Genomic DNA, 20152 nt, shown 5'->3' on the forward strand with positions numbered 1-20152 from the left:
CACAATGGAGTGTTTAGCTCCAATAATTTACCATGAAAGTTATAGATTTGTCCCCGATCTTAACAGTGACCATGGGCTCTCAGGGGCGTAGTTGTCATTCAGGCCTCACAAGGCAAGAAGTGATTCGGGTTGGAGTGGACCCAAACAGCCAGATTGCTTTGTATCCAGTTTAAGGAACGGACGTTTATCTTTCTAGTGTCTGAATTTAGTTTGCAGTATGCACATTGACCTGCTACCCAAGCATAGAGTTTGTTTCCAGGCTTTGTCATCCAGAGTTGTGAGTTCCTCATTGCCTGGTTACCTTTAGTGAATTTTCATTTGCAGGTGACCTCAGGAGGGGGCTTTCCCGGGATCACCATTAGTAGATTGCTGGGAAATGGAGACGGACTGAGGATTGACCCGGTGCGTGGCGGAGGCAGCGACTCATACCTGGCCCAACCCACCGTGCCGCCTTCCGCTGTGTCGCCCCAACGCTCTTAAGACCTCTTTGCCCCCCCCCCAGCGCCACCAGGGCGCGGCTGAGACCCGCGCTAAGAAAGGAGCACAGTTGGCTTCGGCGGCCCCCGCGGTGGGATCCGGTCCTCCGGAAGGGAAGCGCGGGGAGAAGCCGTGACGCCGCGGTGGACGTCACCTGGGGGCGGGGCCATGTAGATGAGACGCGGTGGTTGCCGGTTCCCGTGCGTTGTTGCCGCCGCCGCCGAGTTCCCCCGGGTGGGTCCCCCGAGAAAGGAGTGTGAGGGGTGTGGGTGGGAAGCGTGAGGTTGGGAAAGGAGGGCGGCAAGGAGCGGGCGTGTGAGTGACCCTGAGTAGGTGATGAGTGTGACAGGAGGGTGAGGTGGTGTGCAGATCAGGAAATCTTTTTTATTTTGTATGCGTTAAAGATTATTTGTTACTATATACGTGATTTTTTTATCTGTGTGGAATGTGTCCCTTGCGTGAGTCTTCTTTCTGTTTTTCCATATATAGGGAACTGTATAACTGGGTGTGGTGGGGGTTCTTATTTTGGTGCAATGATTTTTAAAAACAACTTATTTTTATATCCATATTGCTTGCATTTTGAGATATTACTTCGATTTTTGGCTTTACTATTATTTAAACTTTTCTTAGGAAATTAACTTGTGGAAAGTGACATTAGTTATATGAATAACTTGGTGGGAAAGTTTTGCAATCAGTAGTCCATGTGTAGGGACGGGACTGTGCACCTGTTGATTTTTGGTTTTGATGGTGGTTGCTTGAGTTTGCACTTAGGTCCTTGTACAAACCTTTTACCATTGGCCTGCCCTTCCAACCGTTTTTGACATCTTCCTCAGTTCCCCCAGCTACCTTTGAACTTTTTATCATCTTGTCTCAGATTTGAAAAGTGGAATGTGGTGGTGCATGCTTTCAATCCTACCACTTGAGGCAGTTATGGTATTTGCTGTGATCTTGTCTCAAAAGAATAGCTAAGTAAATTCATAAATACAGAAAAAGAATTTTGGTTGTACAGCAGTGTGTTGCTCTGAAAAGGAGAAAAATGTAACATAGACTTTTCTTTAGTTCTAGTTTCCAAAAAAAATGCATCATTACAGCTATTCACATTGCATTTAAGAAATGCAGAGGTCATTTAAAGTATTGTGGAGGCTGGCTGAGGCAAGACTATAATAACAACATAGGGAGAATGTCTCAAAAAACAAAAAGTTTAATGGGAGGATATAAACAAGATTGCACCAGTACTGTGCCCTTTTATATAGGGGAGTTGAACATCTGTGGATTTTGGTATCTGCATGAGTCCTGGAGCCGGACCCCCTTAGATGTTTAGGGACAACTGTATTCATGAAGGTGGACAGCTTTCCAAATGTGAGAGTATCTTGCCTCTGTGTCTCTGGTTCATTAAGCCTAAGTCTGTTTTTCTCTTTTGAAACAGGATGTCTCGGGCTGTTCGTCTTTCAGTTCCTTGTCCTGTTCGACTTGGTACCTTAAGAAATGACTCCTTGGAAGCTCAACTTCATGAGTATGTCAAACAAGGCAACTATGTGAAGGTAAAGAAAATTCTCAAGAAAGGTATGTATGTGCTAAGGTGGCAGGTGTAGCTATATCCAGTTTTCTGGATACATTTGGAGAAAAACTAGGACCATCGTAAAACTATGAATAAGTTCTAGAGGAAATCTGAAAGTTAAATGTAAACGTGAAATGTTCCCTAGTGGTACATACATAGTGATCAGTAGAGGCCTTTAAGTAAATCCCCTTTTGGGCGCTATGTTCTTTTGTGCTGGGGAACCACTGGTCTTTATCCAGTAAGCTTCCTAACATCCCTCACCACCAGCACCTGCTCCCCTTTGAGTCTGTCTCATTCCCTTTTCTCCTTCAGATCAGCTCTATCCGTTGAGTCTTCTGAGATTTCTGGTTGCCTGAGAGGTCAACTTTCATAGTTATATCCTTTCTTGCTCTTCCACTTGGTGCTTTTGTTTCCAGGAATTAGTTGCTGGAAGGCATGTGCAGCTCAGCAAGTAGACAGAAATAGCTGGCAGTGCTCAAAAGAATAGCCAAACAAAAACCCAGAAACAACAAAACTACTGCTAGTGTTTGGCCTTTGCTCTAGAGTCCAGGCTTCTTGTTGGCAGGGTGATCAGAATTTCTCCCAGATACTTGATGCTTACTTCTTAGTATTGGAGGGGAGGCTTACTAAGCAGGTTTTAGCTGGTCTCTGAAATAGTTAGATGACCTGGTTTCCCTACTGGTTTCTGTCCTTCCTTCAACAGCATCCCTAAATACTTCCAGAAGGATAAGCCCAGTTTTTCTGGGTCCAAATTTCCCATCAGGTTTTAGGGGAAGTGGGAAGGAAATAAGGGAAACATGAGAAAATGAAAAAATGGAAATAAAGTATTTGTAAATAAGGAGGGAGGAGGGGGTGAAGGGAGGGCAGGGATAAGGGGAAAAAATGAGAACCAAGACCTGTCATGTAAAGGTACAAAATTCCAGTGATGAATGTAATTGTACTGTATACCTGAAATGTATCAATAAACTCAATGAGGAAAAAAATTTTCCCATCAAATAATACAGTTAAAAAGATTAAATCTTGGGCCAGAGGTGGTGGCACACACCTGTAATCCCAGCACTTGGCAGGCTGAGATAGGAAGATTGATGTGAGTTGAAGGCCAGCCTGGGCTACATAGCAAGACCTGGTCTCAAAACAAAAGATTGAATCTAGGGCTCGGATATGTTGGGCAAGTACTGTACCATCACTGAGCTCTATTCCCAACACTTTTTAGTTTTGAGGCACGGTCTTGTTAAGTGGTCCAGGCTGGGCTTGAACCTGGAATCCTGCATCAGTTTCTAGTGTATCTAGGATTATAAGGATGTGCCAACATATCCTGCAAAACAAAACTCAAAACTTTTCCGCATACCATACTTAGTGTCTATACCAAGTTTTTTCTCCTCAAACATTTGCATTTTACTCTAAAACATAGCCCTAACATAAGGACAATTATATGTAATAACAAAAATTTGATGTTCAAGGTAGGTATGTTATACTTTTAGTGTTCATCTGTCTACACCCTCCAGTGTGAGAAGCAAAGTATTAAGAACTTTTTAAAGAATATATCCAAAGCATCTCCTGAGCATTCTGCATCTTTAAATTCTTGATGTACAGCTGGAGTAGGGAATGAGATTACAAGGTGTAACTGGATATGTAGCAGAATTTCATCTGTGTCTGGATTCTTCAAAAGGTATTCACAGGGTTAGATACCTTTTCCAAAGCCTCACATAGAGAACAGATGTGATACATTCCCCCTCTGTAGTAGACTAATATAGTTCTAATGAGATGGCTGAAAGGGTCCTTGAACTTCCTGGGGGCTATCTAAAAGGAAGCAGTGGGTAGGGTGGGTGGGAAGAGGGTATCTGGCACTCACAGGGTTAGAGTGTACTGGCTTTTTTCTCCCTTTTCTGCCTCAGAGCAAGTAAGGTGCCCTTTTAGGGCTGAGGACATAGCTCAGTGGTAGAGTTCTTGCCTGGACTGCATGAAGCCCTGGATTCAATCCCCAATTTTTTTTTTTAAATGCATGGACTCACTATATAGTTCAGGCTGGCCTTGAACTCATGTCAGTCCTCCTACCTCAGCCTCCCAACTGCTGGGATTACAAGTGTGTACCACTACACTTGGCAACCCAGTTTTTGTTTTTTTTGAGACAGGATCTCACTGTGTAGTTGAGGCTGACCTACAACTCACTATGTAGCCCAGGCTGGTCTGGAACTCATAGTGATCCTCTTGCCTCAGCCTCCTGAGTGCTGGGATTGCAGGCGTGTGCCACCATGCCCGGCACAACCTAGTTTTTTTAAAAAGGGTATTTATTTCACCATGATTTTTAAAGGGTATATTCATTGGATATAGAATTTTAGGTTAAACTGTCTTTTATCTCTACGGTTTCTTACAAAAAGTCATGTCATTGAAATCATCATTCTTTTTGCTGTTGTTCACTATGTAGTAGTTTGTCAGTTTCTGGCTTCCATCAAGAACTTGTCTTTGTTTTTTAGTGGTTTCATTATCATGTTCCTAAGAGTGGTTTTCTTTATATTTACCCTGCCTCTGGTTTGCTGACCTTGAATACTCTATAAAAATTAGTATTTTCCAAATTGGGGACCATTCTGCCATTATTTTATCAGATATTCTTTCTGAGTCTTTGTATCCTCACCTTTTGGAAATCCACTTTTTTTAAGTACTGGGGAACCCAGGAGCACTGTACCATTAAGCAATATCCTGTGCCTTTTTTCTCCTGTTATTTTGAGATAGGGTCTTACTAAGTTGCCCTGGTTGACCTCCAACTCATGATCTTCCTTTCCCAGGCTCCTGAGTAGTTGGGATTAGAAGTGTGTACCACCATATCTGGCTGATTGCTTTCTTTTTTTATAATTTTATTTCTCTACTGAGATTTCTTATCTTTTTATTGATTATATGCATTTGTGCCTTTACATCCATCAGCATAGTTAAAATTCCTTAATCCTAAAAAAAAAAAGAAAAGAAAAGAAAAAAGAAATCCTTAATCCTAGCTTTTGGGGCCTGGGGAAATTCTTTGCAAGTAATTGGTGTCCTGAGCAAAATATTGGGCAGGAATCGAATTTAAGACCTTGCACTTGCCAGGCAAGTGTGGAGCCACTGAGTTACATCCCCAGCCCAGATGTGCATTTATTAAAGGTGGAAAAGAAGTTTGCTGTGCAGAGTGAGAGTAGGCTGGTGAAAAGGCTCACAGTGTCCTTGAGGATAATGGAGGGGGGTCTTTTGTATCTAGAATTTCTAAATTGCTTCTCCCTCATGCAAACAAATCATTGGGGATAGTTGTCCTATCAAAAACTCATTTGGCCTGGTGCCAGATTTAAACTGTCCTATCAAAGACTTGCTTGGTTTCATGCCAGATATAAATGAAGAATTGAAAATGGCACTTTTCTGATTGGTCCCACGTATGGTGTTCAGGAACTACAAAGCCACCCCAAAGCCTGTGTTCTGTGCATGTGCCAGAGGTCTCATGATTTTGACAGATTATGCCCACTTGCTTGACTCGATTTGCTCAAGTCCTAATTTATCTAAGATCTGGATCACCTTGAAATCTGTCTTCATTAAATATATTATTTTTAAATGTGGGTCACGAGGCTGTATGTGGTGGCACATACTTTTAATCCCAGCACTTGGAGGGTGAGGAAAGAGAATTACAATTTTGAGCCTAGTCTCAGCAGTTGAACAATTTAGGTGAGACACTGTTCAAAATAAAAAAAGTAGGGGTGGAGGGATGTAGGTCAGTGTGAAGGCCCTGGGTTCAGTTTAAAAACAGTCACATATTTTCCTTTTTGCAAGTTGAGTAATTTGGAATTTTTTTGTTTTGTTTTGCTTTTTGAGAGAGGGTCTTGCTATGTAGTCCAGACTGCCCTCGAATTCACTATGTAGCCCAGGCTAATTTGGAACTCACTGCAGTCTTCCTGCCTCAGCCTCCCCAGTGCTGGAATTACAGGTGTACACCACCACGCCTGGCCAGTAATTCTGGATTATATCCTGGGCATCATAAATGATGGCATAGGGATTGTGTTATCTGCCTGTAAAGACTGTGTGTCTGTATTATAATTAATTAGTAGACAGTTCATTTGGATGAATTCAAATCCCAAACTGTCTCCCCTGCAACAGTTCAGATGTCAGAGCATTTCCCTAGGGATAAGTTGTGCTTCTTAGAGCCAGCCTTGTGTGTGTATAATGAGAAGGAAATGTGTGGTAAGGATTGATCTGAAATTAGAATTAATAACTCCATAGTCCTGTCTGTAAGGAATGATTAGTGTAAGCATGTATTTTCTTGCTAGTGCTGCCAAGCACATAACTTCCCATAACTATTATTAGTACTACCAAGAGCATAACTCAGTAACTCCCTATATCTGCCTGGTCCCTGAACCCATTCTGGACAGTAACACATTCTCTGTGATGCCCACTCTTAAGAACATGTCTTCCTTATCTGCTCCTCTTTGGCAGACCCTATCCTGAACTGCTGCATAGACCAAATGTGTGTCCACCTTATCTAGCCAACCCTACCCTAAAATTAATGTTTCTTACCCTGAGTTTGAACTTGCTGTAGCCCTATCAGTAATAATATTATATGTAACTAATATGTCACCAGTTCAGTTCTTATTCTGCTTCTGTACTAGTTCCTGTTTGCAAATCCTGTATAAACTGTAGACAGACAAAAGACAGTTGCCTGGATCTCTGAGGAATTATCCCAACCAGGCCCATTGATGTAAATAAAGTTTTCTTTCTGCCTCCAAGTCCTGGGTGCCTATTGGTGTTTCCCATTTGCCACTCCTTTCTGAGATTTTCCTTCCTCACTTTGCAGTGTGTGTGTTTTCCCTGAACTCTGACCTCTAGTTTTTTCTGATTTTAGCCACAACCTTAGGCCAAAAGCCATAAAAAAATGAAAATTTAAGGCTATCCCTTTTTAACTGACACATGATATCAGGGCAGCGATTTTAGAGCAACTCAAGAGAAAGGACTTCCTGAACTGCTTCAGAAAGTGATAGGAAGAATGGGATAGTGTGTTTGAGGGGGATTAATGGCAATATAGCTTTCATTATAATGAAATTTTTTATATTTAGCCATTCACCGTATTTTGTGATCATCCTTCCTATATCCCTAGCCCTTTTACTTTTTTTTTAAAGATAGGGTCTTGTTATGTAGTTCAGACTAAAAGGCTGGCCCCAAACTCACAGTGATCCTCCTGCCTCAGCCTCCTGAGTGCTGCCTAGCCCTCCCCCCTTTTAATGTTAGGTTGATTTATAAGCACTGCTTTGGGCAGTTAGTTTTATATTGTATTTTCTAACTCTGAACATACTCTGCATGGCAATTAAAAGTCATTATGGTAGGAGAAAAACCACAGCTGGCCTGCTGCAGTCAGCACAAAACCAACCAAGGATTAATAGGGAAAATGTAGGGATGAAGGTGGGGCTTATTATAAAAGAAATAACTCCATAGGGTACTTAAAAGAGGGATACTCTGTGCCAGGAGAAAAGATATTAGAATACAAAATTAAAAGTGTTTTAACTCCAGCCCTGTCTCCAACTCCAAGAGCAGAGTAGAAGGAGACAGCTGAAGCAAACAGGAAGTTCTGTAAAATTACACTTTAAAACCTTAAAATTTTTATTAAAATCTAAGCTTTTTTTGCATTTTAAAAATTTAATATATCAAAAGGCCTACTTTAGTGACATACTAGCCCTGCCAGAAAACAAATGCAGTACCCCTTATCAGTGATATGCTCAAGTCAAGCAGTCAATCATACTTCTAAACCCAGATGTGGACATGTACATTTGTGTCTTCTAAACCCAGCCATGAGGCTCGGATGACTGCTAGTACTGCACATCAACTTGTTAACTGTCCAGTGTCCTCCTGCACAAGGATGGGCAGGGCAGGGACACCCTTACCTTGTAATGATCCTTCTGCTTTGGCCATCAGATACTGGCCTTATAGGAATGCACCACTATGCCTGGCTAAAGATTCATATTTCTAAACCAAATTAGGCATCCAGAGACCATGATGGTTTTCTGCTTCTAGAAAGAAAACACATGTCCACATACATATATTTTTTTGTTTTTACACTTAAATACTCTGGGTTACATTATAAATGTAGGGTGAAGAACTAGGAGGGGCTCGTTGGCTGAGGACAGCTGAAAGTCCAATTCACTTACTTTTTGCACTGGAAGTGCTTGTTGCCAGCCTCATTGAGAAGATGTGATGACAGCTTCTGTCACAGTGTTACCAGGTAGCTCCTTCTGGAAATGGTTTGGCAGGGCTGGCAATTTAGCTCAGTGGCACTGTGCTTGCCTTGCAAGCACAAGGTCCTGGGTTCAATTCCCAGTACCAAAAAAAAAAAAAAAATGGTTTGACAATTAAACATTACCAGGTTCTGGGTTGCTCACCTCTCCTGGAGTTAGATTCTAGGGTCTTCTCATCTCAATATATTGAATAAAAAGAACAAAAAGCCGTGGGGTTGAGAAAATAAAAGTGAGGCGTGAGGGAGAAACTGGCTCAACAGCAAAGGGTCACAGTTGACAGAAGGGCTACAGTCTTCAAAGTAACACAGCTTCTGACCAATAGTCTGGGGAATGTGGATGCTGGCACTATGGTTTGCTATGCCAGCAGAGAAGTTTCAGGTTTCCTGAAATCTAGTTTGGCACCCTTTGGGGTCACAGGCACAAATGTGGTATTAATGCTGCCTGCTTCGTTTCTCAATGGTCTCCTTAGTATGTTTCAGACCATTCTCCTCCTCCATGGCCTTTAGTTGAAGTTGGTGTGGCAGCCTGCACCATTGGTGTTCCCAGGAATGGACTTAGTATCAAAGGTTGCTCTTACTACACTCTTCACAGATTCGATGCAAGATGAAATGGACCACTCAGAGATGGAATGTCCTTCACAGGGTCCTACTTGGAATTCCCATTCAGCAGGCATGAGCCTGCACTCATCCCTGTAATCTTAACTGGTGTACAAGCAAGCCTGATAATCAGCCTCCACAGTATCCCTGCCACACACCATAGTATTATAGACCTTGGGGCCAGAGAATCTGTTAAGAGGCCAACTGAAGGGGTGCGCATCTGCTCTGTGAGAATATATTCCTGCTCCATCTTCAGCAGGGTTTCTGTTTACATACTGTGTCTATCCATTTACAGGTATGTCTTAAATTAGTCTGTGCAGGCTTCCAGTCATACATAAAAACTTCACAGAATATTATTCATTATTGGGGTCCTGAAACATGGCAGCAAGGATAAGGTACATGTCATTGTCAGAGTCTTTGGAATGAGAAGTGCTAGAGCCATCAAAACTCCACTCAGGTGGGAAAATACTTTACCACTTATTCAGATAAAGGACTATTATCTAGAACATACAAAGAACTCAAAAAAATCAGACCCCCAAATTTAAAGACCCAATGCAAAAATGGGCATCGGAAATAAAGACACTTTTCAGATAAAGAATTACAAACAGCAAACAAATTTATGAAAAATGTTAAACATCACTGGTCATTCAATAGATGCAAATTAAAACAATGCTGAGATTCCATCTCACTCCAGAAATCTGCTCTCAAGAAATCAACCAGTAGCAAATGCTGGAGGGGGTATGGGAAAAAGAAACCCTTCTCCACTGCTGGTGGGAGTGTAGACTGGTGCAACCACTGTGGAAATCGGTGTGGAGATTTCTCAAAAAACTAAAGCTAGAGGTTCCATTTGACCCAGCTATACCTCTTGGTTATCTCCCAAAAGAATTAAAAGCATCACAGCAATATATACACACCCATTTTTATAGCAGCACAGTTTATAATAGCTAAATCTTGGAAACAGTCCAAATACCCATCAACTGAGGAGAGCATAAAGAAGATATAGTTTTTTATATACAATGGAGTACTACTCTGCCATAAAGAAGGATGAACTTCAGCCATTTGTAGCTAAATGGATGGACCATGAGACCATACTTGCATTTGCAAGGCAGATGTTGAGCCAAATGCCCAGCCCAAAACCATACTCTTAAATGAAATAAATCAGACACACATGTTCAAATGCCACATTGTTTCTCTGGTGTGAGAAACAGTGTGAAAATAAAGACTGAGATGTATAATGGATGTTGGGAAATGGAAAGAAAGCGTTCAAATGGGTAAGGAAACGAGGAGGGAGGGAGGGAGAAAGGAAGGAAGGGATAAGAAAAAGTGAAGATAGAAGGAAAAATGGAAACAAAGCTTTTGTACATAAGGAGGGAAGGGGACTTGGGGGGAATGGGATAAAAGAAAGGAAAACAGTGTTTCAAACCCATCTTTTAAAGGAGAATCAGAATATAGGACCCCACTGGCCACAGGGGCCCCCTGCCCAATGTCTTCTGATATATGTGGGATAATGTGCTCTTAGGTAACACTGTCCAATAAACCTAAAGTAATTAAAATTAACCAAAAAATTCCACTGAGGCAACTCTTCTACACACCTGAGCTCACAGTCTGAGACAAAATACCTGACACCCAAAGATGAAGAAGGAAAGATTTGTTTAGCTCAGTTTATAGAGATTTTAGTCCATAGTTAGCTGGCTCCAAGGCAGGGTGTCATGACGGGCATCACAGAGGAAAAACAGTCTCCAACAAACAAAGCAGCAAGCAGGAGAACCAGCGACAAGTGACTCTGTCCCTTACATTCTTTCAAGCTACCCAACCTTAGGGTAGATAACATTCACACTCTTAATCCTAGTAGCCTTCATTTTAGCAAGAACTATGCCAAACCAATGAATGAACTACACCCTTAATCCCAATATCACACACTCTAGATTCAGCCACCCCTGAAAAGCCCCACTATAATTGCATGAGGCTTTGGGGGTACGTCTAGACACAGCTCAGAACAGTCATGCTAACATTATTCAATAAAACATGTAGTTGATTCAGAATATCATACCATGAAAAAATTTGTGATGCTTTGACGGAAGGTCTGGGACAGATCAGGAAATTAAATTGCTAAAACAGTTATAGACCTTGTGTAGATGCTGGGCATGATGGTGTACTCCTATCATCCCAGCATTGGAGAGGCTGATGCTCAGAGAATCTCTGGGAGTTTGAGGTCAGCCTGGGCTACATAGCAAGACTGTCTCAGAAACAAAACAAAAACCAAAAAAAGTACAAGTGAAAAAACCAGAGCCTATGCAGAATATCAGAAGCCAGGGGGAGGAGGTGCAGTGTTCACTCTTGAGCGTGAAGCTGGCACTTGCTGTTGGTTTCTCCCAACTCATTTGTTACTGATTATGAGACTGCTTTTGGGGGAGGGTAGAGCAAGAGAGAGAAACAGTCTGAGGGTTTTCTGTTTTGAGTTGAGTTCTTAAGAATAGATTTGGTTTTTTTTGTTTTGGTACCAGGGATCAAATTCAGGAGCTTGTACTTGTGAGGCAGGCACGGTACCATAGAATTTTTTTTTTTTCACTTTTTAAGCATTTTTTTGTTGAGTGTCATTGATTGATTGATTGTGTGTTTTGAGACAGTGTCTCACTATGTAGCCTATTTTTATGTTAAGACCCTCTTGCTAAATTGCATAGGCTGAGCTAGAATTTTTGACCTTCCTGCCTCAACCTCTTAGGGGGCTGGAATTATTGACGTGTACCCCCACACCATACAAAGGAAGATGCATAGGGCCCAGTCACAGGGAGTAGACAGAGAGATTCCGTGTTCTCTGGGTGCCATGTCCCCCGGTAACCTTTACTTGTTCAGTTGACAGAAAGCTTCCTGAATGTTAGTTTTTTGAGCTTTTATAGTTTTAGCTTGGTTTTGATTAAATCACTGGCCACTAATGATCAACTTCACTTTCAGCTCCACTTCAACAGCCTCTGGGGAGGGAAAGGGGGCTAATCTCTATTCAAACCTTGGTCTTTTCAGTGACCAATGGTCATGATCTAATTAGCCAAGTGCCTCCAGCTGCCGTTAAGGCATTAAGCTTACAAAAGACATTCACCATTCCCTGAAATTACAAGGGTTTTAGCTAAATGTCAAGAAATGAGACCAAAACCACATGTGTATTCACAGTATCACAGAGAGTGTTACACATCCGGTGGGTCTGGAGTCTAAGGATCACCAGACTCACCCTTGCTAGGCCTGCCTCTCTGTCCAACCTAGAAAAAGAAAGATGAGTCAAGAAGATCAGTGCAAAGCAAAAAATCACAGGAAGTGGTACAAAGCCACTCAGGAAGGAGTAGGGGTGCTCAGAGCTGAGACGTCACCGCATCTGGGGTGGTGGTCCTGTTTTATGGGGTAAGAGTCCCATCTCCACCCACTTGCGGGTTGACACTTGATTGGTTACTAAACTTGCTAAGGGCTAGAGTAATTGGGCTGATGAAAATATGGAAGAGAAACTTTTTTGTTTGTTTTTTTCATTTAGGAAGAAGTAACCTACCTAAAGAGGGACCTTGGGAACGGTGTAGCTACACAGAAGGGGGTGTCAAAACCACAGGCTGCCAGCTCAGCATAGTTACACAGAGGCAGGTGTCAAAACTATAGACTTTCAGCTCTGCTACCTCCTGCCTGCTGAGATACAGATGCCTCTTAAAGAGACCCAGTCACTAATCTAATGCCTACATTAGTATGGTATAGTGCATATGTTAGGAAAAAATGAAAAAGAATCGATTTCCACAGCCAAGGACAGGTTTTATTGTAACTAAAACCTGAGAGAAGTCAGCAGATAGCAGAGCAGTGGTTGGCTGGCATTGAACTCACTATATGGCCCTGTCTGGCCTCAGACTCATGGCAATCCTCCTGCCTCAGCCTCCTCAGTACTGGGAGTACAGGTGTGCACCACCACAAATGGCTGCTATCTTGAAATGGGGTTGCATTTTGAAGTCTGTGGTCACTGGACTGTGATGCCTACGTGTGTTTTCTCTGAGACCACTGAGACCCATTGTTTTAACAAGGACCCACAAATCTTGAGGCTCAAACTAGTTGTCATCTGGTCAAGATACCAAGTCTGTGAAGGGTGGTGCTTGGACTTTATCGTGTGAATCTAAGTAATTTGGCTTTGGCTTTTTTTTTTTTTTTTTTTTTTTTTTTTTTGTACTAGGGATTGAACTCAGGACCTTGTGCTTACAAGGCAGGTGCGAAACCACTGAGCTAAATCCCTGCCTAATTTGGCTCTTTAGTCATCCATATTTGGTATCATCTTTTTTTAATAGGTGCAGTTTTTTGTTTTTTGTTTTTTGGTACTGGGGATCAAACTCAGGACCTTGTGCTTGTGAGGTAGGCTGCAACACCACTGAACTAAACCCCTGGCTCTATAGGTGCAGTTTTTATTCACCTTTATATTGCCACAATATGGATACAAAACTACCTTAAAATAAATAATTATTTAATGAGTAAATTTTGTCTTCTACTAAGCAATCTCCCAGGGACATGATTGAATTGTAGAGACAGTGATTTTCAAGCTATTTTTCTTTCCAACCACCTCTATTCCCTTAATAATGATGGCTTATTTCCTCCATAAGTGCCACCTGGTTCCTTCAGAAGGCCTTGGAGGCCCTTATTTTAATTCAGTGCCTCATGAACCCCAGGGATTCACCATCCTGCTTCTTAGGACTGTGGTCCTTTTCTGTCAGGAACTATGAATAGTTTGAGATATGACAAGTTAGCCTGCTAAATGTTTGTTTTGTTTTGTTTTGTTTTGGGGAGTGTTTTGTTTTTGTTTTGAGACAAGGTCTCACTAGTGAGTTCAGGCTGACCTTGAACTCACTGTGTAGCCCAGGCTGGCCTTGAAGTCATGGCAATCCTCTTGTCTCACCCTCCCAAATGCTGGGATTACACACCTGGCTTGCTGCAGGCTTATGGATGCTAGTTGAAGATATCAGATTCTTGAGTCAGAGATGAATGATCTTTTATTACTCCTAACAAGAGCTGTGGTCAGACTATCAGCATTTTCATGTAGTTGGTTCTTTAAACCCCAGTTCCCCCACAGCCAGGCAGAGGACCAGATAACATTGCATATGTAATGGGTTCCTTTGTAGTACAGGAACCCTGAGTTGTTCTATTGGACAGCATGTCTTTTGCTGCAGAGGGAGATACTCTCTTTATTGTAGCAGACATTAAGCATGTATTTATTCACTTTGTTCTAGATGATCCTATGTCTCTTTTTCTTCTCCCCCACCCCAATACCAGAGATCAAATTCAGGACCTTGCACTTGTAAGGCAGGCTCACTACCACTGAGCTAAATCCCTGGCCCTCCCTATGTCTCTTTTCAAAAGTTCATTCTACAAACATCTTCAGAAAGAACAAAGAGTAATTAATACCTTCCTCCCCTGACATGCATTAGCAGGAGAGATCCATGGAGAAGACCCATTCCACAGTGTTCTTTGCTGCTTTTCTGTACTTGGGCTTACTTTTGTTGGGCAGATGAGTATATCAGCCACTGAAGCTAGGGATATATACCTGGCAGTTCCTATGTTCTTGTGTAGGGAAACAGTCTAATAGGGGACACAGTCATACCTGGAATACTTTTAACACAGTGATCCTGAGCACTAAAAAATGTGAAGCACACTAGCCTTGCTACTATCAAGAACACTGTCTCTTCCCTCCTTCACTCCAATACTGTACAGGGAATTGAACCCTTCTGCACTGAGCTACATCCTCAGCCCTCTTTCAAATTTTTTTATTTCAAGACAGGATCTTGCTAATTGCCAAGGTTGAGCTGGAATTTGGAATCTTCCTGCCCCAGCCTCCCAGGGTGCTGGGAATACTACATAATGTGCACCACCACACCTGGCTAATGTCTCTGGCTTTGATAACATTGACTGTCCTTTTTTAATCTCTTATCTCCCTTGTTACCACGACCTATCTTTTAGATTTTTCTTTTATTTCTATCTGCCTTTTGCCTTTTTCCTCAGCCTACCTCTTAAAATAGTGGAACTAGGGGTGGAAGCCCAAACTTGTAATCCAGCTCTGCGAGGCTGAGACAGAAGGATCTCAAATTCAAGCCCAGCCTGGGCAAATTAGCAAGACCCTGTCTGAAAAAATTAATAAAAAAGGGCTGGGAATGTATGTCATTCAGTGCAAAGGGCTTGGGTTCAATCCCAGTACCCCCCTTACCCACACATGGAAGATGTTAGTGGAGCTCGGGGCTTCATCTTTAAGTCACTGCTGTTTGGGTGGTGTCTTTGGGGACACATCCCACCACTGGTTTAATAATGACCAGTGATGGAAGTCAGAGGTCCCTGTCCAGCCCGGGAGTGTGCACGTGGATTCCTTCCTTGGATAGTAGGTTTTGAGAGTTCACAAAGCCCTTCATAGTCCCTACTCTTGGGAGCCTTAAATCTCATGTACATGGCAGGCATTCATCAAATAATTATACAAAAGGTGTCTGATCTACTAAAGAAGGTCGAGAGGGAAGGTTCAGGGTGACAGCGACACTTGGAGAGATGTCTGAACTTTTTGGTTGTTTCTCGAGAGGCTTCCCTTGCTGTGCCCAGCCGTCCAAGTGGAGGGTGTGCTAGGGAGGGAGCGTTCCTAGCACTCCTGACATGGTTGTTGACAGTCAGCATGACTTGTGAGAATTTGAGAACCGGCTGTGGAAGTGGAGAGGGATTAGAAGTGACTGGCTCGTGGCCGGCGTGGTGGCACACACCTATAATCCCAGCCCTTGGAAGGATGAGGCAGGAGGATAGCTGTGAGTTCAAGACCAGCCTGGGCTACATAGTGAGTTCCAGGTCAGTCTCAACTACATAGTGAGACCCTGTCTCAAAACAAACAAACAAACATGATTGGCTGTTTTGCAGTTGTATGTTAATTAACCTGACAGTTTGAAATGTTTTGGAAAAGACAGTAGCATTCAGGGTGCTTTATCCCACCCAGTAAGGGAATAGTATTCTTTAGCATGTATGCAACAATATGTATTTGTGTAAGATGATGTCTTAAGTAGTGAGTACTAAGAATATATTTGTACATTTCATAGAGTAAGAAAAGGTTAGGTGAGCAAAATCAAGGCTGTGCTTTTAGGGATTTTGAGGGTGGGGGTTGAGACAGGGTATCACTGTGTAGCTGAGACTGACCTGGAACTCACTATGTAGCCCACGCTGGTCTTGAACTCATAGCGATCCTCCTGCCTCAGCCTCCCAAGTGCTGGGATTACAGGCACGTGCCACCTTTATAGTTGGTTGCTAAAGAAGTTTCTCTGATTGAGTAGAATACCAGAGAACATGAGAAGGTGGCATAGTGTTCCTTTCTGATTGCCAAACCAGCTCTTGTTGTTATTTTGCTGAAACTGCGTCCTGCTATTGATGATCATTTTTATTTTCTCTTTGAAGGAAGTAATAGGGAAGGAATGCAGTCTGGGTAGATTCTGTTTTACAGTGTTCCAAAAGAAAGCGTCTGCGTATTCAGGGGATGTATTTTTAATATGTCTAACATTAGAAGCCTATTATTAGTTTTGAGTTTGACAAGATGTGTTGAGGGTTGCTTATTTTTTTTCCTTTTTTATCATATAAGTGCAAAAACAAGTCCAGGCTTAGTAAGAGTTAAAATTTTTGATGTTAGAGCAAAGGTCTCCTAGTTCTCCTAAGGTCTGTGTATTAAGTACATAATAACACAAGTCTGTCAGGCACGAGTGGTCAATTTCCAGATCTAGATCTTGTTCCTATCCATGACATTAAATCTAAAGCTGTGGTATTAAATCCCCAGCCCTTGTTTTGTTTTGTTTTTAATTGGAGATTGAACACAATGCCTTTACATGGAGCAATATTTCAGCCTCTTTTTAAATTTTTTTTAAAATTTTGAGACAGGCTCTACTAAATTGTGGGCTCAAACTTGTGGCCCTCCTGCCTTAGTCTCCCAGAATGCTTGGATTACAGGCATTTGCAGTTACAACTAACTGGGATTTCCTTTTAAATGATCTTTGCTCTTTTGTATATATATTTTTTTATTTTTATTGAGTTTATTGGTACAATCTAGGTATACAATACAATTACATTTATTATTGGGATCCTGTACCTTTACATGATAAGTCTTTTTATGTTTTTATGCAACTAATGAAGTCCTTTATTTCCCCTCCCTATTTTTTCCTTTTTCTTTCTCTTTTGCTGTGCTGGAGTTTGAATCCAGGGCTTTGAATAGCTAGGCAAGTACTCTACCACTGACAGCTACACCACCCCAGCCATTTTCATTTTTTGAATTTTGAGATAGGGTCTGACTAAATTACCCCAGCTGGTTTTGAATTTAAAACCCTTCTCACTGCCCAGCCTCCCAGGTAGCTGGGATTACAAGCATTTGCCACCATGCCTAATGTAATCCTCCCCCCCACAAAATAAGCTCACAGCAGTAACTCATGAAAATATAGGGTACATTTTTAAAATTGCCTTCTAATATAAAGTTCCTACTTTCATTTCAGGAAGGTTCCTAATACTTACCTTGATTTTGTATTTGCTTTGCAGGAATTTATGTTGATGCAGTTAATTCCCTTGGGCAAACAGCACTTTTTGTGGCTGCATTATTGGGCCTTACAAAATTAGTTGATGTTCTGGTGGATTATGGCTCAGATCCAAATCAGTAAGTACAGTAGCATGAATACATAGATATTAATGAGGTGTTGTCCATGGTTCCCTTCTCACCCGCCTGCTTCCCCAATAGAATTAGTGGCATCCCAGACCTGTTCTCATCCTCCCTCTCCCCTGATGCTGGGGAACAAACCTAAGGCCCTAGCATTCAGCTACATCCCCATGTCTTTTTAAAATTTTGATCCAGAGTCTCACCAAGTTACTTAATTGCCCAGACTGGGCTCTTAGCTGAATTTGCTATCCTCTTGCTTTAGCCTCCTACAGTACTAGAATTACAGGTGTGTGCTTCCATGCTGGGCTAGGAATGTGCTCTTAAAACTACTAGGAACATTTCAAAACTACTTGTCACACACCTGTAATCCCTAGTACTTGGGAGGCTGAGGCAGGATGTTTGGAAGTTCAAGGCCAAAGAGTACTTTTTTTTTTTTTTAAACAGGGTCTCTCTGAATTCAGGCTGGCCTTAAACTTACTATGTAGCCCAGGCTGGCCTTAAACTCAAAGCAGTCCTGCCTCAGCCTCCCTCCCAGAGTGCTGGAACTATAGATGTGTGCCACCACACCCAGCTCTGCACAATTAAGAGAATCTTTGCTAAATTATGTCAGTAAAATATAATTGTGTGTATTTTAACATATGCTCATATTGAAAAATAATTTTGACTGCTAATAAAATTTCTCAAAATAATTATACCAGGTCCTAGGAAATGACTAAGTGAAAATAATTAGTCATTCATTAATTACTGAGTCATTAACAGCACTGTTTGTATACTTCCACTTCTGGGTTATAATTTGTATCATGTACCCCATTTGCTTTAGCGATTTAACATTCCTACAACCACTTTCTTCACTGGATAATACAGGTTGTATTACTGTGTTAGAAAGAATGCCTTTTGCCTGACTTTCATAATTGAGACTTTAAAAGAATCTGAGTCCAGTAGTCAGCCCTGATTTAATATTCAAAAACAGCACAATGTAGTGAATCAACCAGTGTGAATCTTTTCTGTTTATGAAACATTTTGGTTGTTTCCAGGTCCTCCCCAGGTACTCTGCATTTGATTTGGTGGTGTGTGTGTGTGTGTGTGTGTGTGTGTGTGTGTGTGTGTGTGTGTTGTGTATGTATGTATGTGTGCACAGGTGGTACTGGAACTGAACCCAGGGCCTTGACACTGAGCTGTGTTTCCACCCTGTTTATTTTTCATTGTGAAATATTTCATTTTAAAATAGGGGATTGCCTGAAATAGGAGTTTCCTAGAGTAGACTCGAACTTGCAGTCTTCCTACCTCATCCTTCACCTCCTTGACAACTGAGTTGTCCCAGCCCTTTTTATTTTGAGACAAGGTCTTGTTCAGTTGTCTAGACTGGCTTCAAACAAAAAATCCTAATAAGAGACTGAGGAGGTAGTGTACCTGCCTAACATGTCCGAGGCTCAATTCAAACTACTACTGCAAAATAAAACAAAAATTTGCAATAGTATTGTTTTTGAGCAAGAAAACTGGGTATCTGAAGTTGGGAGAATTTTAAAACATCTTTTCTTGTATTTTTTTTCTCACTTGTTTGTCCTTTCTCTTACTTCTTCCTGTTTTCTTTTGCTTTTCCCTTTCTCCTCCATTTTGTGGTTTTTGTTTTGTTTTTTCAGACAAGGCCTTGGTGCTGTGGAGCTCAGGTGGTCTCACATTCTGTAAGGCAGGCTGACCTGAAAATTGCCATTGGCCTGCCTTACCCTAGGATTAGAGGTGTGCACTGCTGTGTCCTGATCGATTGATCTTTCTCTCCCTCTCTCTGTCTCTTTTTCTCTCTTTCTTTCTTTCTGGTTGTTGTTGTCATTGTCTTTTTGAGACACAGTCTTGCTGTGTAGTCCAGATGGGCTTTAAACTCACTGTGTAGCCCAACTCACAGCAATCTTCCTGCCTCCACTTCCTGAGTGCTGGGATTACAGGTATGTGGCACAATGTCCAGCTTTTTTTTTTTTTGGTACTCGGGACCTTGCACTTTTGAGTCAGGAGGCGAACGGCTGAGCTAAAGCCCCAGCCCTATTGCCTTTTCAATTAAAGGAAAACGTCTCTAGGAAATTCTCATGTGTGGCGAGGTTCGGAAACTATAACTACATACCATACCTTCTCCCATTACCTACACATATTAAAAGCTGTCCCTTCATGGCCCCCATAGTTTACTGGCATATTAGTCACTTTTTTATTTTATTTATTATTTATTTTTAGTCACTTTTTTATTGCTGGGACAAAATATCCAACACATGTAACTTACAGGAAGAAAGGATTGTTTGGCTCACAGTTTCCACTGGGTTCAGTCTGTCGTTGGTTGGTTCTAAGGCAAGAGGCATGGTAAAAGGGCCTGGTGGAGAAAAGCTGCTTAACCCACAGCAGCCAGGATGCAGAGAGAGAAAGGAGGAGCCAGGGAGGGACTCAGACCCTCCACAGGAAGGTACACTGCCCTGCAGTGACACCTCTTGCAACCAGGCCCTACCTCTTGACAGCACATTCAACTGTGAACTCATTAATGGACCAACCCATAGGTGAGTGTAACACATGAGACTTTAGGAGACATTCTAGATCTACACCATAAAAGTATAACTGGTGAACTTTTCCCGGAAAGGTGATGTTGAGG

The 20152-nt window shown here is 41.9% G+C and overlaps 1 protein-coding gene and 2 pseudogenes across 1 annotated transcript; all 3 read left to right on the forward strand.

Annotated features, from left to right (window-relative positions):
• The first annotated feature begins 883 nt into the window (after positions 1-883).
• On the forward strand, positions 884-17665 carry LOC104864010 (inactive serine/threonine-protein kinase TEX14-like). The gene is made up of 3 exons (XM_010626700.2): positions 884-935; positions 1904-2040; positions 17412-17665. Exons 2-3 carry the CDS (start codon positions 1905-1907, stop codon positions 17528-17530), a joined length of 255 nt encoding a protein of 84 aa, XP_010625002.1. The 5' UTR covers positions 884-935; position 1904; the 3' UTR covers positions 17531-17665.
• Positions 11138-11313, forward strand: LOC117285944 (annotated as a pseudogene).
• LOC117285941 lies at positions 16119-16322 on the forward strand (annotated as a pseudogene).
• Positions 17666-20152: the final 2487 nt, after the last annotated feature.

This window comes from Fukomys damarensis, unplaced genomic scaffold (genome assembly GCF_012274545.1).
Source record: "Fukomys damarensis isolate Sample0158 unplaced genomic scaffold, DMR_v1.0_HiC HiC_scaffold_13, whole genome shotgun sequence".
Lineage (NCBI taxonomy): Eukaryota > Metazoa > Chordata > Mammalia > Rodentia > Bathyergidae > Fukomys > Fukomys damarensis.